Source organism: Saccopteryx bilineata, chromosome 5, assembly GCF_036850765.1.
Source record: "Saccopteryx bilineata isolate mSacBil1 chromosome 5, mSacBil1_pri_phased_curated, whole genome shotgun sequence".
Taxonomy (NCBI): Eukaryota; Metazoa; Chordata; class Mammalia; order Chiroptera; family Emballonuridae; genus Saccopteryx; species Saccopteryx bilineata.
The window spans coordinates 231,791,634-231,808,017 of NC_089494.1; the positions used below are offsets into that span (position 1 = coordinate 231,791,634).

The window sequence follows — 16,384 nt, forward strand, 5'->3', positions numbered from 1 at the left end:
GAGCAGGGCAGAGCTGAGACTCAAATTCCAACATCTTGATGTCAAAACTCACAAGCCTGGCCACATTGGGAGAGGTGGTATGGGAGAAACATTTAAAGAGGGAGGAAACAAATGCAAATCAGATATCATTGCTCATTCTTTGCTTTTTTTTCAGATCACTTTACAAGGAAATAGACCAGCAGCTGCAATCAACTGCAACCCCATCATACTTTCATGATGTTTCCCTTAGCTAGAATTATATTAAGAAGTCTCAAGATTCGAAGCATTCAGCAAGTTAGAGCAAGACAGAGCCACAGAAAACACTCCCCAGATTTTCATGACAAATATGGTAATGCTTTACTAGTCAGTGGAACCACTTTCTGTATTGTTGCATGGATATTTACAACCACACAGATTGGAATAAAATGGAACCTATCCCCTGTTGGGAGAGTCACCCCAAAAGAGTGGAATGATAAGTAACCATCACAGTGCTGTAATACATAATTGTTTTAAAATCAACCTGTCATTTTAGCACTCTGCTGCTCACTTAAATACAGTATAATTAAAATATATGTGAAACCTTCAAAGAGTCATGTCATTGAGAGTAGTCATTAATAATGTTTGAAAACAGGGCTGGAAGAGTAGGTATAGATCACAGAGAATTATGAATAACAAATATTTGAAAATAGACTTATAAAGCATGTCTTTTTCTGGCTTAATGATTTACCCCAAGTATCCTTCAGTGGATATGCACACATATCTACCTTATCGATTAAATTAATTGCCTAACAATCCTATTGAATCTTCCTTAAAACGTATTCATGATCTGATCATATTTCATATCTTTCATCTTTCTCTTCTTGGTCTGAACCACCATACTCTCCCTGGGATGATTGTACAAACTTTCTAGTTGGTCTTCTTGCTATTACACTTGATGTTCCCACCAAGCTCTTCCCTCTACCCTGCTGCTACATCCTTTTTTTAGGCACAGTAACCAGAATGATCATTTTAAAATACGAGCCTAACCTGACCAAGCGCTGGCACAGTGGGTAGAGTGTCGACCTGGGACACTGAAGACCCAGGTTTGAAAACCTGAGGTCACCGGCTTGAGTGTGGAATTATAGACATGATCCCATGGTCACTGGCTTGAGCCCAAAGGTTGCTGGCTTGAACCCAAACTCTGACTTGAGCAAGGTGTCACTGACTCAGCTGTAGTCCCCTGGTGAAGGCACATGTGGAAAGCAATCAATGAACATCTGAAGTGTGGCAACAGGTTCATGCTTCTCATCTTCCTCTCTTCCTGTCTCTCTATACCTGTCTTTCTCTCACTAAAAATAAATAAATAAAAATTTAAAAAATCAGCCTAGAGATATCACTCATCTTTTTCAAACCCAATGACTTTTATTTCACTTCAGATCTAAAGCTAACATGCTTAAAAGGTACACAAGGCCCTTAAAATTCTGTACTGGGCAGTTTCACTCCTACATCAAGACTTTTCCACTTGCTTTTTCTTCCATTTGGAATGTACTTCCTCCAGATTCTATATGACTCACAATTCCATCACACTTTTCAGGGTCTTGTTCACATATCATTATTTCAGGAATGACTTTGGCTGCCGTTTTTAAAATAGCAAACCCTACTTAGACTTGGTTTTGTCTACCTGCTTTTATGCTTTATTTTTACCCATAGAAATTAACACCATCTTGCATAAGATATATTTTATTGTTTATTGTCTGTGTTCATAAATTCATAAAAGCATAGATTGGGGACTGCTTTTTTTAGAACTTTATCTCTATATACAGAGCTTGTTAAATTAGGACTTCAGTAATCATTGGTTGAATTAATGGGTACCTTTAAATAATTCAGAGTCCCTGTTAGTCTGAACATGATGAATTTGTTTACCACTGTAGGTTGCAATGATTATAGGAGGACATATTAGTTACCTATTGCTATTTTACAAATTACTCCAAACTCAGTGGCTAAAATAATAAACATTTGCTCTCACTTTCTATGGGTCAAAACTGAGGCTGACTTAACTGGATGTCTCTGGCTCAGAACTTCACAGTTCTGCAACCCCAGTGTCAGACAAGCACTTTGATTATAATATCATCATCTCAAGGCACAGCCGAGGAAGGATCCACATCCAAATTTTCTTATATGGCTGTTGATTGGTCTCAAGATCTCTCTGCATATTGGTTGGAAATATTAGTTCCTAGTTATGTGGGTTTTTTCTTAGGAAGGCGCACAGTGTAATAGCTGGTATTCCTCAAAGTAGGAGAGGGTACCCAAAAAGAAAGCCAATCTTTATAGTCTGATCTTGAAAAGGACATTCTATCACCTCCACCACCAGAAGTGAGTCATGAAACAAGGCCTAAAGGGAAGATTAACAAGGGCGTAATTACTTGAAGGCAGGGATGATTGGGGATTACCGGTATTTTATAGGGTACCAAACCCAATTGGCAATGGATATGACCTCCTTTTTCTAAATGACTACCTTCAAGATAACTATGTCATTCCTCAATCTCAAGTATATATTGCTATTATTATTCTCTAGATAAAGGATATTACATATTCTTACTCATTTTGACTATGTGAAAGTTTCCCTAGGGTCTTTGTTCAGTATAGAATTTGAAGGTCTCAAGGAGTGCCTATTTTTAGCTTTATCAATTTTGCTAATTATTCCCTACAGTGGTTAAATAGTTCACACTCTCACAAGTGATATGTACAATTTTCTTTTGTGATACATCCAAGCTCACTCTTAGAATTTTCAATCATTTTTATATTTCCTGATTTCACGAGTATACAGTGGTAGCTTATGCTTTAGTTTGTATTTCCTTGGTTACTGATGAGTTTGAACATCGTGGGTTAGATTTCCTTTTGTGTGACTTTTCTTCTTTTTTTCCCCATTTTTCTATTTAGTTGTTTGTCTTATATGTAGAAGCATCTATATATTCTGCATACTAATTTTATTAGTCATGGTTTAATCAGAGAAGCAGGGCCAATATGAGCAGTATAGAATATAGGATTAGTTATGGGAATTAGAACTAATGATTAATTGACACTTAGAATCTACAGTAATCTACCCCTTGTCAATTTCACACACACACACACACACACACACACACACATATTTCTAATCTACCTATATTTTAAATGAAGACAACAGCAAAAACATGCTTTCACTTAACATGATACAGCTTTTCCTCATACAACTACTCACTAATCCTGTCCCTCAAAGAGAGCACCAGGTCCTTTTCCCATGGAAGGGTGTCACTCTCAACTTTCAATTTTATGGAATCATTCCTTGATCCTTAATAGGAGCCTGAGGTTTGTAGACCAGGAAAGCCAGAAATCATGGGAACAGAAACAAATATTTCTCTAGTGTATCACAAAGGGTATTTGTGGAGCTGCTACCTCCATATCCACCTCTTCAATCCCAGTCCTGTAAATGATGCCTTTGGAAAAAATAGCACCGTGTATTTGTTGGTTGTTTAAAACATATTCCATATCTTGGAAAACATTACCTCAGCCTTGCAAGATGGTAATACCCAGCTGTTGCTCTAACTAACACTTCAGGTGAGATCGGGTGCATTCAGGGTGGTATGGCCGTAGACAATAACTAGCACTTTAAAACATCATTATATCATTCTATCAGTGATGGAAAACATGGTAAAGTCAGTAATTCCCATAAATATGAACCCATTACTGCACTTCTTTGTTATAACTAAATTTCTTGGTTAGAATCTGCTCTGTTTGTATGCCATGGTGTTAAATACGACATTTTGAAAATTCATAGATGAAGATAATCACAGGAAAGTCACAGGGAGACAAGGTAAATCTACATTGTTTCTAACTGTGTATGTATTCCAATGAGAATAGAGTGCCGCCTGACCTGTGGTGGTGCAGTGGATAAAGCGTCGACCTGGAAATGCTGAGGTTGCCGGTTCGAAACCCTGGGCTTGCCTGGTCAAGGCACATATGGGAGTTGATGCTTCCAGCTCCTCCCCTTGTCTCTTTCTGTCTCTCCTCTCCCTCCCTCCCTCTCTCTCTCTCTCTCTCTCTCTCTCTCTCTCTCTCTCTCTCCCTCTCCTCTCTAAAAAAAAATGAATAAATAAAAAAAAATTAAAAATTAAAAAAAAAAAGAATGTTAAAAAAAAAAAAAGAATAGAGTGCCACCCTTCCTATGATGAAAACAGTCAAATGAAATCAACCCAACACTGATGCCCACCTGCTTTCCTGCATTCCTCCAAGGAGTGCGGCACATGGTGGTACAGTATTGGTCTGTCCATTTGGTAAACTGGGGACACAACAGAGGCCATAAGCCAACTAATTTTTACAAGTGTGAGTCCACTTGTTGAGCCCACACATAGGTAACCCTCCATTCCAGCTGTCATAACCATTTTTTCTCTGAGCCATTGTGACAGCTCAGAGTGGCTGATAAAGATGATATCTATAAGAATGGGTTATTTTGTCCACATGATGATTAGTACTCCTCTGCTGAGTGTCCTTTTGATGAGTATGTGTATGTGTGTGAATATCTTTCCACTGTATTCATTTAGAGCAGTCTGTTTTTTCCAGACATTTTATCATAAATTTCCCAATAGCATTTCTTCTAATTCCTTGATCATTTTGCCAAGCCTTTAGCTGCTACTCATGATGTAGCATAGAATTGTACCTCTGGTTATTTGTCCTTTCAAGCAAATGAACAACTACATACATTAATGTATGGCATGCCAGACAGATTTCTCTTCTTATTCAGGGACAATGTGGAATTAAGCTGTATTTCTAGAGCTGTTTATTTTCAAGTATGGCCAGCACATTGTGCAAAACCAGATCTGATTTCTTTCTTCCTCAGTATCTTCATAATTGGTAACTCCCTGTGGGGCCATAGATTTACATACCTTTAAAACATAGGTTTAAAGTGACATGAAACTTGCCCAGACCCACAAGTTGTAAACAGTGGAGCCAAGAGTCAAGCTTTAGAACTTGTTGCTTTAGTTTTAAGCTAGACTATCTATTAGTCTTTCTTCAGGTATACAGGTTGGAAGTGCTGGAAAAAGAGTCAAGCTAGAGAAGATAAGGAACCATTGTAGATTATTGTGAAAATCATGCCAGTGAAAAACATTATTAAGAGTATATCATAGAAGAAATAGGGACCAGGAATGCATGTGATTTGTATGAGTATTGGTAAAGGGCAGTTACTTTCTTCTTTACTTTCACCCTGAATAATTTCTTATATGTAATGAGGATTAAAGACTACCTTTATTGGTTTATATATGTATATCTGTGTGTGTGTGTGTGTGTGTGTGTGTGTGTAGAGAGAGAGGAGAAAGAGAATGCATATGTGTATATCTAGATAAAGGCATATATATATACACACATATATCTGTATAAACATAGATTTACATATATGCACACATATATTTTAAGAACAATGATTTTAAGGAAAAATTTACACATATATTATGTTTTAAATTATTGTTATTAAAGTTTGTGGCCCCCTGGTTTCTTATAAATTTTATGTTGTATCTTTTACTGTTTCTAACTTTTCTTACTGGATATTATATTTTGATCAGTATCATATGTAAAACATCAGATTCAAGCTACTTAATGTTTTCTATGTATCTTAAAACTAACTTTGAATACATTTATTAAATTAACATAGCTCTTATATTATCTAACATACTTCTTGAGAAATTATATATTATTATTTTGAGGAAAGTATTACTTTGTAGTATTGCATTCATTTGCTTGCTCTCAGCAGAGAGGCAGAACTTCATTTTGACACATACTTTTCCCTTTTTGGAAGGACTAAGGTACCAGAACTACATTTTGCTACTAGACTGTGAATATGTATAAATAATAAGTGAAGAATGAATAATTGAAGTTTTTATTTCTGTGTGCTGTAATAGTTGTTAAAGGATTGAATATTTTACCCATATGAACTTTACAGTAATTCTGTATTGTTCATATATTAGTCATGTAGTCTATAGAATACATGTTCACCCAAGATTATCCATAGGTTTGGTTAAGTGACATGGAAGTCACTTACAAATGAATATAGAAGTAAAATCCGTATCCCTTGGCTCTTGGTCTACTGCCCCGTTAAGAATTTACCTGCTTTCTAAGAAATGACAACCCCAGTCTTACCCCAAGTGATGGTGTTAAATTGATAAATAAATGATTTGGCTGCAAGCTAACTAATGGAAGGTTGGTAAGCAATAATGGGGCGCAAAATAAAGCCAAAAGTAGTGTGTATTTGACCGGTCTAATTTATGTGCAGCCACTCTAATCAGATTTGAATATGAGGTCTTGTATTTTCTTGTTCTTCATGGCACAACCTTATAGATAAAATAATAATAATGGCAAGAACTATTCAAAACACTATATATGTATAAATTTTGGTCTTGGGTATAAGGAATAAGCAGATATCTCTGTGTCAATCTTCACTCATGTCCTTAACTGTTTTAACAGCTGCACGGTGTGACATCTTTAAAGATGTGATGTAATAAAAATGAAGGGGAGATTGCAAGCCAGTTATTAGTAACCATTGTTAAAACAGGCTTCAACTAAGAATTCACCCCTATTAAGAGAAGTCTCTGCTAATTTAGGATATTGTTTAAATATCATGATGGTTCCTCATTTGGTACAAGTATATAAAAGTGCATAGATGTACAAAATCATAAAATTTTTCATGTTTTGCAGTAACAGCAGTTGCTTTCCTGGGAAGATGACATTAATTTGAGCAGTATCTCTTATTTTCCAATAACCTTTTACATTACAAAAAAATCTGCAACTTCATTTTCTTTCCCTATCTGGAAACCATAGAAACCAATGTGAAATTATAGCTAAGAAGTTCGTCACTGGGCTATCTCAAGCTGATCTCCATGGAAACATTTCACATTTTCTTGAAATGAAAGATCTTCCAATCAGACACACACCCGTAACTGATGGGTTCCTGACAATTAGAACAACAACAAAGAAGTAGAGAGATGTTTTATTAAATAATACATGCAAGAGAGTTTTAAAACTACTTTAAAAATGAGAACATTTCAATGGTGTGATGTCAACTACAGAAATAAAGACACAGCTTTGAAAACAATATTCTGTCACTCTCTTTAAATATTGTTCTTTCTCTATGTTTACATTAAAGGCAAATTCCTAAAATAGAATGGACTTTGAATTCAGAAAGATTTATATTCAGAGTCTAGCTCTGCCCTTTTTAGCTGCCTTATTATTCTCATTTTTTTTCATAAAGTACAAGAAAATAATACCTATTTATAGAATGTTCATATAAAATGAGTTAAGTTAAATGATTAATGAAAATTATAAATTTTTATCTAGTAAAATGAATAAATGAGTGATGGTTGTTTGATGATGAGAATGATGAAGATGATTTCAGCCTATTAATGAGTGGTTAAAGAATAGTATGATTCCAGATGATAAGCACTAAAAATGAATGTCATATTCTCTAATATCGAGAGCTGCAATTGTGATTTAACTTTGCTAAGACATACAAAGGCTAATCTTTATTAAAAACTCAGATCTTCAAAAATAAATTTTTAAAATTGTTTTTTGGACTTTGGGTCACATAAGTGGGCTGGAGGAGAAGATCCATTATGTTGTAAGAGTGGGCTCTAAATTAAGCCTGTAAAGTAAAAATTATTTTTTCAAAATCATTTTAAACGACACATAAAACTCAGTGTTCATTTAATGTAGTTTTTTTATATAAAACGTACACAGCAATGTACAGTTATTGAGACATATGGACAACAATATAGTTGTACAACAGATCCACACGGAGTGTGAAAATGTGCTCTTCTGTCAGAGAAAAATGAAAGTGAGGAAGCCTTCAGGAGCATAGAGACTTACTAAGCACAGAAATGATGAAATGTTCTGCCCTCTATGCGTTTTTCTATATTTAGTTCCAGTCTCGATTTTTCCCCACTCCCAGTTAAATTTGATTAGATTAAGTACATATACGATGTTGGTTCCATTCTATTGCCAAGAAGCAGTAGGAACATTGGGCAGCTTTTAAGCTTTTTTGGCAGAAGCACATGCTGAGTGATGAATGTATGACAGACTTCTATGAATTCAGAATTTTTTAAAACAAACAGAAAAAGCAATAAAAACATGCATATTTTCTGATTTAAGAAGTCGTACGTATTCATAAATATATTTTAAGCATACAAATTACATTGATTATAAAATTTTTTCAACTTTTCAGGAAATAAGACTCATGAGATATGATAATTTATATGAATATTTACCTCAAGTATGTTACAGAAAACCTTTTTGTTCCTCTGGTTAAGATAAACTTGCAGGATGACACAATTTCAAGTGCATTGCATTTGACCACACACCTTTTCCTCAATGAAACACATTCAAGTGCTAATATGTATGAGAGGCATATACTAGAAAAATCCTTAAGTTCACTCCAATTTCTTTCTTTTAGTCTGTTTTTATTACTAAACATTTTTATTGCAAGTGTTAGCTTATTAAAGTAAGTCAAGAAAAACAATTAAAAACATAACAATTGGAAAAGAGGAGGTAACATCTATTTGCAGATGATAGAATTACATATGTGGAATACTGAAAAAAGTGATGGGGGAAATACAAATAAGAATTTTAGGGGGATTTCAGATTATATAATCATGAAATCAGCATTCAAAAATATATTTGGGATGAGACAATGGGAAAATAAACACACAGAATATATATATATATAAACTTATGTCTAACAAATATATGTGTATCTATATGAACTAATGAAAACACATCCCATGTTCTTGGGCAGGGAAACTCAATGTTATAGAGAACTTAATCTTCCCTGATATACTTTATAATGTTAAAATTTTTTTAAGAAAATGTATTTTTAAAAAGGCTGTATTTCTTTGATGCTTGGCAAGTTAATATAAAACTCATTTACAAGAACAAATAATCAGTATGTGAAAATTGCAAAAATAGTGGCTGACTCTATAAGTTTTTAAAACAGTTTCCAGATCCTCTATCTCTAAAGCATTATGCTCTTGTGAACAAATGGAAGGAACGCCAATATAACAGTATAGAGAATCTATATTGAGACCTTCCTGTGTATGAAAATTTAATAGATGATAAAGGCAATATAGCCAGTGAAGAAAGGTGAACTTTTAACAAGTAGTACTTTTAACTATAAGGAAAATAGATAAAATTTTGTTCATTTCTAACACTGTAGAGAAGACAAATTTCAACTAGTTTAGAGTTCTAAATTTAAAAAATAAAAAGGAATAAACATGGGGAAATTTATAACATGAGAGAAAATTTTCTATTATGCTTCAAAATCAATATTCAATGAGAAAAATTATTTATAAATATAACCATATTAAGACATCATTTTGCATTGCAAAAATTCAATAAGCAAAGTAAAAAGCAATGGTAGTCAGAATAGGTGTTTGAAAATTATGCTTCTTTAGAGAATGACTATTCCTGCTATATAAAAGCCTCTGAAGGAAGAAAGGTAGAAGACCAATGGACAAAAGAGGTATGAGCAGAAAGCCACAGAAAAAGAATGCAAATTGCTCTTTCTATATAAAAATATTCACAACTCTCCATAATAAAAGAAATGTGCTAATGGAAGCTACACAGATACTTTCATCAACAATCAGACTAGCAAAAATCCCACATTTTGACTATATGTTTATGAGGCCGAGGAAAAACAGGCATTATTAAACATTACTGTTGGAAATGCAAAATGGTAAATCTCCCTGAAGGAGAATTTGGTAATAGTCTGTATTTACCTTTGACCCAGCAATCTCATTTCTGGAAATCTGTCTCCAAATGCACTGGCATATATATGAAAAGGTATATGCAGAATGCTATTTATGGCAACACTCTTGTAATAACAAAATATTGTAAATAACCAGCTATTAAACTGTTGTCTCTCAGCTTCAAACCCACTTGTTGTATTATTGACTAGATTTGTAGTCTGGATCTCTACTGACATTTGTTTGCCTCCTGGCTTCTGTTGGTCTCTGCCTGCAGGGGGTGCTGTCATGAGACTGGTGCTCAGAATGGGGGAATAATGGAAGCTAGCTGGCCATTCTGTTTACCTCTGCTTCCTTTGAGTGTCACAACAGCAACACTTCTTTGCTCCAACAATAAGAATTTGTTCCTTACTGATTTAAATACTGCCTTTATTGTGTACTAAATGCTTTTGTCTGGAGCTTGTCGTGTTGATTATACAATTCATTTGTAAGAACAAAAAAAAATTTAGAAAAACCTGGGCTTTTTAATAATTAGTGTTGGATTGTTTAACCATAAAAAAATAGATAAACCTGATTCCATTTCTGGCATTCTTTACAGAACTGATTCCAAATTCTTCTGAGATTTACATTTTAAAAAGGAAATTATAGAAGTGGAAGAAAATGAGAGCACTAAGGTATCACATGAGTAGTAACAATAGGAAAATACAAACAAATATGACAGGAAACAAAGAGGAAAAATTGCAGTTATTATTTTTTCTTTTAAATCTTATTTAGAAAATTAAATTTAATAAGGTGACATTGATCCATAAGAGTACATAAGTTTCAGGTAAACATTTCTATAGCATTTGAACTGTTGATTATTTTATATACCCATCACCCAAAGTCAAATCATTTTCTATCACCTTATATTTGTCCCTCTTTACACCCTTCCCCCACTCCCCTCTCCACATCTCCCTCACCCATATCACCCTCCCCCGGGTAACCACTTCACTATTATGTTCTTGAGTCTCAGTTTTATATCCCACTTATTATGTGTGAAATCATACAGTTCTTAACATTTCCTGATTTACTTGTTTCATGCAGTATAATGTTCTCAAGGTTCATCCATGTTCTCATAATGGCACTATGTCATCAATTCTTATGGCTGAGTCATGTTCCAGTGTATATATGTACCACATCTTCTTTATCCAATCCTCTATTGAGGGACACTTTGGGTGTTTCCATGTTTTGGCTGTGAATAATGCTGCAATGGATGTTTGTGCATATGTCTTTATGTGTCAATATTTTTGAATTTTGGGTGTAGATACCCAGTAGGGGAATTACTAGGTCATATGTTAGTTCTAGTCTTATTTTTTTGAGGAACCTCCATACTTTCTTCCATAATGGCTGTACCAGTTTACATTTATACTAGCAGTGGATGAGGTTTCCTTTTTTTCCACAGCCTCTCCAACATTTGTTATTACCTGTCTTGTTAATAATAGCCAATCAAACAGATGTGAGGTGGTATCTCATTCTCGTTTTGATTTGCGTTTCTCAAATAACTAGTGAAGACAAGAATCTTTTCATATATCTGTTGGTCATTTGTAGGTCCTCTTGGGAAAAGTGACTGTTCAGATCCTCTCCCCATTTTTTAATTGGATTGTTTGCTTTTTTCCCCTTGAGCTTTGTGAGTTCCTTATATATTCTGGATATTAACCCCTTATCGGAGCTGTTGTTTGCAAATATCATCTCTCACTTAATTGGCCGCCTTTTTGCTTTGATGTCAGTTTCTCTTGCTGTCCAGAGCTTTTAGTTGATACAGTCCTGTTCATTTATTTTTGCCTTTACCTCCCTTGCCTTTGGGGTCAAATTCATAAAATGTTCTCTACAGCTAAGGTCCATAATTTTAGTACCTATGATTTCTCCTATGTAATGATTTCTGCTTGTTTCAGATCTTATATGATTTCTCCATGTTTCAGATTTCTCCTTGTTTCAGATCTTATATTTAGGCCTTTGATCCATTTTGAATTAATTTTTGTGCATGGGGCAAACTGCAGTTAAGTTTCATTCTTTTGCATGTGGCATTCCAATTTTCCCAACACCACATAAGGAGAAAAGAAATGTTGTAGTTATTGAAACTTAGAAGCATAAACAGGTCAAGAGAACTGGTACAGAGATCTCTGAAGAACAGTCACTGCATGGCTGGTGCTGGCATCTTTGAGTTTGGAGTCCCACAAAGCTGGCCTCTAGGCCTCCAGTGCAGGGTAACCAGCAGGCATGTTATCTGTTATAGCATAAGTATCTGTCTGTGAGAATTAGGAAAATAGTATACAATCAACTACTCCCTTCAGAGAATATTAGAAAATCATCTCAGTAGTTTAAAAATTGAAATATATGTAAAAAGTATATATAACATTCATCCTGCCTCTTTTATATGAATTCTAATAAAGGCTAAACAAATGGGGAGAAGTTTGTTTCTTCTTAAATTATTCTAGCTAATATAAAAAGGATAATTAAAATATAGCCATTCAAATGAAATAATGGATTTAAGCAATAATTAGTCACTACTTATCAGAAAATCAGACATAATATATCGGTGGAAGCACAAACACTTTTTATGAACTACTGACAGAAAAGAAAAATGACTACAAATTTGACTACCTATTTACAGCAAATAAGAAGAAAGAACAATATTTTGGACACCATGTGGATACAGTAGATAAAATCGACACTAAGAAATCCTTTTGAACAAATATTGATTTTCCTCTTCAAATCAATGCCAAAGAAAGATATAGAGAGTGTGATTGGGAACATAGATATATGTCCAAAGAAGGTTGAAATTTTATCACTTGTTTACCCAATAGGGAATTTGAACACTGACAGAACATGTGATTGTTTTAAAAATTGATTTACATGTAATGATATGATTTTAAAAATTAAAGAATGTTTATACCTTAGAAATATACCTTGAGTTATTTATCAATAAAATACTATCTAGAATTTATTTTAACATAATTCAGTGTGTGTGTTAGGGTTGGGCCCAGAAATGAAACAAGAGTGGCCATTTGTTGAAAATATTTAAACTTAGAATTGTGTTCATTTTCTTATTACTTCTAATTTTGTATTTGTCTTGCTTTTGAAATTTTCCACAATAAAAATAAATATATTTAATATATTTATTTATAGTATACTTTGTTGGTAATCATTGTGATTAATAATGATGACACTGTGCCTTTCATTTGAGTATTATGATGTTTTGATTCCCATAAATTTACTTCAAATGCATTATTTCTTTAAATTTCTTCAATAAACGTAATATTTTTATGATTATTTCCATTTGCTTGATTTCAAAGCTTTTACTTTTGTAACAACTTACCTTTCTGCCATTCTATCTACTTAGTGGTAGAGAGATAAAAATTTCAGTTGCCAGCTTATCAGTGAATAAGTTATTTTAATACTAATAGTTAATAACTATTAAATAATGACATGCATTATTATTATGTGTCTGGCATTGTTCTAAAAGTTTTCTGTGTTGTTTTTTATATCGATATACCCTTAACTACTTTTACTAACTAAAAGTATTTTATTGTGTTTGGAAAGCTTGAATGATTTCAGAGTCACCTATCTAGATCTATTTAAGTTATTTCTCTTCTGTTAAGACATATAAATTTCTCTTCTGTTACTGTTATGCATTATGTGATGCTGTATTAAACAGCCTTATACACAAATTTTGAATATGTACTTTTGGTATTTTTAAATAGAATCTTATGAGAGACATTACTAGGCATAGCTTTTTAAAATTTTGATAAGCACTATCAAAAAGCTTTTTAGAAAAAATTTGCCAGCTTCCACCAGCTGTACATAACAGTTTCATCATTATATGGTATTCAAAATACTTTAGTTCCATCAATAATCTTATTTTTCAAAAGTAAAATTAAAAACTGAGAGGTGAAAAATACCATTTCATTATATGTTAATTTTCATTTACGTGATAAACAGCATCAGATATTTTAAATAAGGTCATTTTGTATGTGAAGGTGTGCATATGTGGTTATGTGTGCATGTGTCGATATGTGTTGTCATTATTTTCCTACATTTGTTTTACTAGGCTGACATTCTTCTAATTAAATTGTAAGATTTTTTTTCCTCATTGCAAAGTGCTAATTCCTTCAGTCATATATGCTGCAAATGTTTTATTGTTTGCCTTTTATATTTGTTCAGGATATTTTTGACAGGTGAATTTTTTATTTTGATGCACTCATTTAATCTATCAGATCTTTGACCTTTTCCAGTGAGCTTTTTTTGCTGGGGCAGTCTTTTGGGATCACATCAGAGAAGCATTCACAGAGTTGTGCATTAGTTGATTTGTTTTTGAGAAATAATTCTCCCCTGTGTCCAAAATGCTCTAGTCAACTAATTCCTTTCATACTTTTAAATTTACCAAGCACTTTGCCACCTTGACTTGAGAAGGACATGTTATAGTCCTTGCTCTCTAGCCAGTTCAGAGCCTGACCAACTTGTCCAAAGCTGTTTTGTAGTCTGAACTGGTGAAAAATCCTGGCTGTCAAAGAACCTGATCTCAGCAGGGAATTCCTGGCATTGGGCTGAAGATTAGCCTACGGCTGTAGAAGTCAGTGTGTGACTGGAGACTCGCCAGTGCCTTACTGAGTGAACATATACATGTCTTTGATGGAAACAGATCATGGGAAGAAAAGACAGAGGGTACTTAATTGAAAAGCATCAATATTTTTAAAGCTGGATTTATTTTTGTTGTCATAAGAGATATTTGGCATAAAGTAAATGTTTGACTAGATAATTTCAATGACAACAAAAGTCATTTTGCTAATTCTTCAATAATGACTTCTCATTTCTATTTTTACTACTTATAATTAGAGTGAGACTTAAAGCAAGTATTTTGGAAGCTTGACTTTTGTTTGGAAATCTTGTTATTTTAAGAAAACAATATTTTAAAACATAATTTTGGCAATTTTTTAACATTTTTTATCTGTACCAAATAAGACAAGTATGTGGTTTCCAAAACTCAAGCAGTGTAGGGAGGCTTATTATAAAAAACGATAGTTTCCCATACCTCCTTCTCTTGAGTCTCTCATTAGAACCACTCTACAGTTTTCTAATTGTCTTTCTACTTTTATTTCTTCTTGTATCTCTACATCATGAATTAAACTGGGGGGGGGGGAATTAGCAATTCCCTTCTTGTACCACCTTATTCTCATTTTGGGGATTGCATAATCTGTTCAAACCTCTGTTAGAGTAAAATTCTTTTTTAAAAAAAGAATTTTCTGATAACTGATATTTCCTAATCTTGATCTTTCTCTTGCTAAATATTTTTCTTCAATTTCTGGAAATTCTTGTTTATCATTTCATATTGAGAAACTGGCTATGTTGTGTCATCTGATGGTCCTTGTTGACAATTCAACACCAACAGAAATCCCTAATTTGTGGTGTGGTGAAGAAGGAAATTTTATAAAGTGAGAAACAGCTTGATTGTGATACAACAGGGTTGTGAGGCAGCTGGGACAAAGTAGAGGAGGGGCAGGCCTTTCTCTGGCTAGATAGCTCTGCTCTGCTTCACACTGGCCTGCTCTGGCCTGTGTTGGTCTGCTTGGTTCTGACCTAGCATACCCTTTCAGTTTCACCTCAGCCAGGAAAATGTAGTTTTCAGTTTTTGGTTAAAAAAGAAAGTGTGCTCCGAGAGCCAGAGGGGAGCTGGTTCATATAAACCAAAATCTCTACTTCTGGTGCCTGATTGGTCTATACTCATGCAAATAACTCTAAACCCTTGCAGTTTGATTGGTCCAGAAGGCACTGTTCTGATTGGTCAGAATATAGAGCGTTTATCCAATTGGTCAGAGCTGCACAGCTTCAGCTAAGTGGGGAAATCCTCAGTCTAATTGTTGAGATAAGATTTCAGAACCCCTTTATAAGGGATAGTACAGATGGCTAAAATACAGTGCAGCCATGCAGTTCAATGCAGAGGCAGGCAGGAAGTCATGTTCAGGCTTATCCTTGAAGTGGAGTTTGTGTAAGAGGGTCTTGTGTAAAAACAGCTGCTAGGCTCTGTTTTATTTTTTATTTAAATTGAAGCCTAGTCAACCACCAGGAGCCCTTCTTAATAGATGATGTCTTCCTTCACAGGGTTCACAGCTGGGTATATCCATAGAACTTATCAACTGGCAGACTTTGATAAACAGGGAACTGAAATTTGTCTGAAATTTTCTGTGGACAAGTTCTGCCGGGGGTGAGGACAATGGAGATGCAAAGACCCGACTCCGGAGACCAGGTTCAGTGATGCAGATCCACTTTATTCAGGAAGTAAGTTAGCTTATATACACGGGTTCAGCCTATAGGGTGTTACAGCATGTCCTTTATAGCCAATGGCTGAAAACATCAGCGAGCTGCGTGGTTGGCGCGCAGTCACTTCCTTAAAGTGAGCGAGCTCCCTTCCTGGGTATGCCCAGGAGGCTTCTGGGAGCTGGAGTATTCTCACAGCATTGCATCAGCCACAGCTGCTAGGAATGCACTCTGTGCTCCACCCACATCTACCCTTTTAATTAAGGCCAATTGGACTTGATGAATGATAGCTTGCTGTTGTAGCTTCTGAATGCTACGCATTATGCAATGGAACCCTAGTAGAACTAAAACAACTATAATACCTATTATAC

General features: G+C 34.5%; 1 protein-coding gene across 1 annotated transcript; it reads left to right on the forward strand.

Moving 5' to 3' along the window:
* The first annotated feature begins 213 nt into the window (after positions 1–213).
* COX7B2 (cytochrome c oxidase subunit 7B2) lies at positions 214–459 on the forward strand. Its single transcript, XM_066232629.1, has one exon. It carries the CDS (start codon positions 214–216, stop codon positions 457–459), a length of 246 nt encoding a protein of 81 aa, XP_066088726.1.
* Positions 460–16,384: the final 15,925 nt, after the last annotated feature.

Bases quoted from the DNA above. Each gene is read 5' to 3' on its own strand.
- COX7B2 (XM_066232629.1), top strand. From the start codon at position 214: ATGATGTTTCCCTTAGCTAGAATTATATTAAGAAGTCTCAAGATTCGA.